The following is a 1,924-nucleotide window of genomic DNA, read 5'->3' as shown; positions in this document are numbered from 1 at the left end:
CTGCCATTACTTCTCTGCAAGAAGACAGAAATGAGGGATGGCTTTGAACCATACATGCTTATGGTTGGTTACAGTTCTCTTTCTGTAACAGTGGTACCTAAGCAAACTATACTTGGGAACCTCAGCTATTAGCTGAAAGATCAGAGCAGTTCAGTAGCACTGAGTAGTGTGTCAGCACTTGAGAAAAGCCCTCAAGAATTTGGAAGATGAGTATTCATCCAGTAGACAGATGAGTACCTGAGGTCTTCCCTGCTAAGACCCTGTGCGTCTCCAGCCGGAAAGGCAGTAGTAGGAAGCAGGATATCACTCTGACCTAACATAGAATTTCTTCCCTGTTTAATTTTCTAGAGATAGTCAGCATCATCTCCAGCACCTGCCCAGCCTAACAGGCTGCAGCTCATGCTCGAAGGTCTTTGCATATGATGTGAGAAAGAAAAGCTGCAGATCACAGAAAGTACCAGCCTTACCTTGAGCAAGGGACTTAGGTACACCTCTTTCTTGTAGCGGCAGATTTTGTTCAGCACAAGGAAGGCCAGTACTCTCACTGTTTCCTCACCTGTGCTCCACAAATTAATTGCTTGCTGGAACAGAAAATAAAACAATACAGATAAGTGAAGGGACAAAGAGCAGAAACAGGCCTGGTTACAGACAGGCCTGAGCTTCCCTCCTTCACACCAAAAAAGCAAGCGAGGAGGAAGATGACACAAAGATGGCAGGCTGTATTGTCACAGAATCAGTCACAACAGCACTGGCAGCCATTCTGTCCTCATACTCTAGCTGTGAGACCACACAAAAGGCGAAGTTGATGTTTCCACGATCAATAAAGGAAACTGTCCAAAACTAGCATCTCTGAAAAATACGTGCACTTATATTCATGTGCCTAAATACACATTTGAGCTTCTGAGCATAGGCACCAGCTTGTGCATGAGACTCAACCTCCTAGGCTTGGTAAAGCTTCCTCATCATCCCCTAGACAGCGACACCACACTAGATTACATCTTCCAGCCCAAGTAATTTTTATGTCTTACACTGAATTCTGCAGAATACGACTACACTGCAATTACACTCTAGCTCTCGCCACAAACACCAAATTCTAGTTTCTCAAAGAATGCTATTAAAGATGCATTTGTCTCTGGAGAGAAGACACCAGGGTTTGATTTCTGAATTTATCAACGTTTTTTCCCCTCTGGGCAAATAGGTTGTAATTCCCGAGATACATCTCCTCATCGTAGTTCTGACTTAATTCCAGTTCCCTGGACATTTGCTGTATTAATTCAAACAACAGAGCAGCAGCAGGGTTTGGAGCCAGAGATGGGACCCGTGTAAGGCAGCACTTCTGCTGAGACATATCCTTAGTCACTCTGGTACAGACATGATGACGAGCACCCAGTGCATCATAAAAATACCTACGCTGGCTGGAGAGTGGTAGGTTAGTCTGTGCAGAGGTCTGGGCTAACAGACAGCCCACCATTGACATGTGAACTCATTAATCTCAGTTTTACCCATCTCTGCATTGCATAAAGCGATCATATATCCGTCTCCTCCCTCAATTTCTTGAGAAGCAAATGAATAGATTTTGTTCTTCCCAGGCCTGCCTGCATTCGCCTGTTCAGAGTACAGATTCACTTGGACATGGCTGGCCCTGTCAGGAAGCATCTGGTACAGCAGGACCACAATCGTGGCTGATGCCTCCAAAAACTAATTACCTTATCTCCACTAATGAACTCGAGAGGAAATCAGAACGATTCCAGCTGCAGGGCTGAAAAAGCCTACTCAAAAATCCCTACTGTAGCAGTGAGCAGACTGCTACACCTTCAGATATGAGGTGTAACAGCCTCCCATCACTGTATACCAGTCATTTTTATCATCAAAAGGTTCCCAGCCTCATTTAAATGTTGTGTTGCAGTTTTTCATTTAAATGTCA

General features: G+C 44.5%; 1 protein-coding gene across 1 annotated transcript in view; it reads right to left on the bottom strand.

The window, feature by feature from the left end:
* NOC2L (nucleolar complex associated 2 homolog (S. cerevisiae)) overlaps window positions 1-1,924 on the bottom strand; it is a 55,117-nt gene that overhangs the window by 43,652 nt on the left and 9,541 nt on the right. Inside the window, exon 8 of the mRNA XM_009325268.1 lies at window positions 468-581. Coding sequence (XP_009323543.1) covers window positions 468-581 — 114 coding nt within the window. The remainder of the gene's footprint in view (window positions 1-467; window positions 582-1,924) is intronic.

The sequence above is a fragment of the Pygoscelis adeliae genome, unplaced genomic scaffold, assembly GCF_000699105.1.
Source record: "Pygoscelis adeliae isolate BGI_AS28 unplaced genomic scaffold, ASM69910v1 Scaffold36, whole genome shotgun sequence".
Taxonomy (NCBI): Eukaryota; Metazoa; Chordata; class Aves; order Sphenisciformes; family Spheniscidae; genus Pygoscelis; species Pygoscelis adeliae.
Note: the sequence above shows the minus strand (reverse complement) of the source record. Positions and strands in the feature narration are given on the sequence as shown.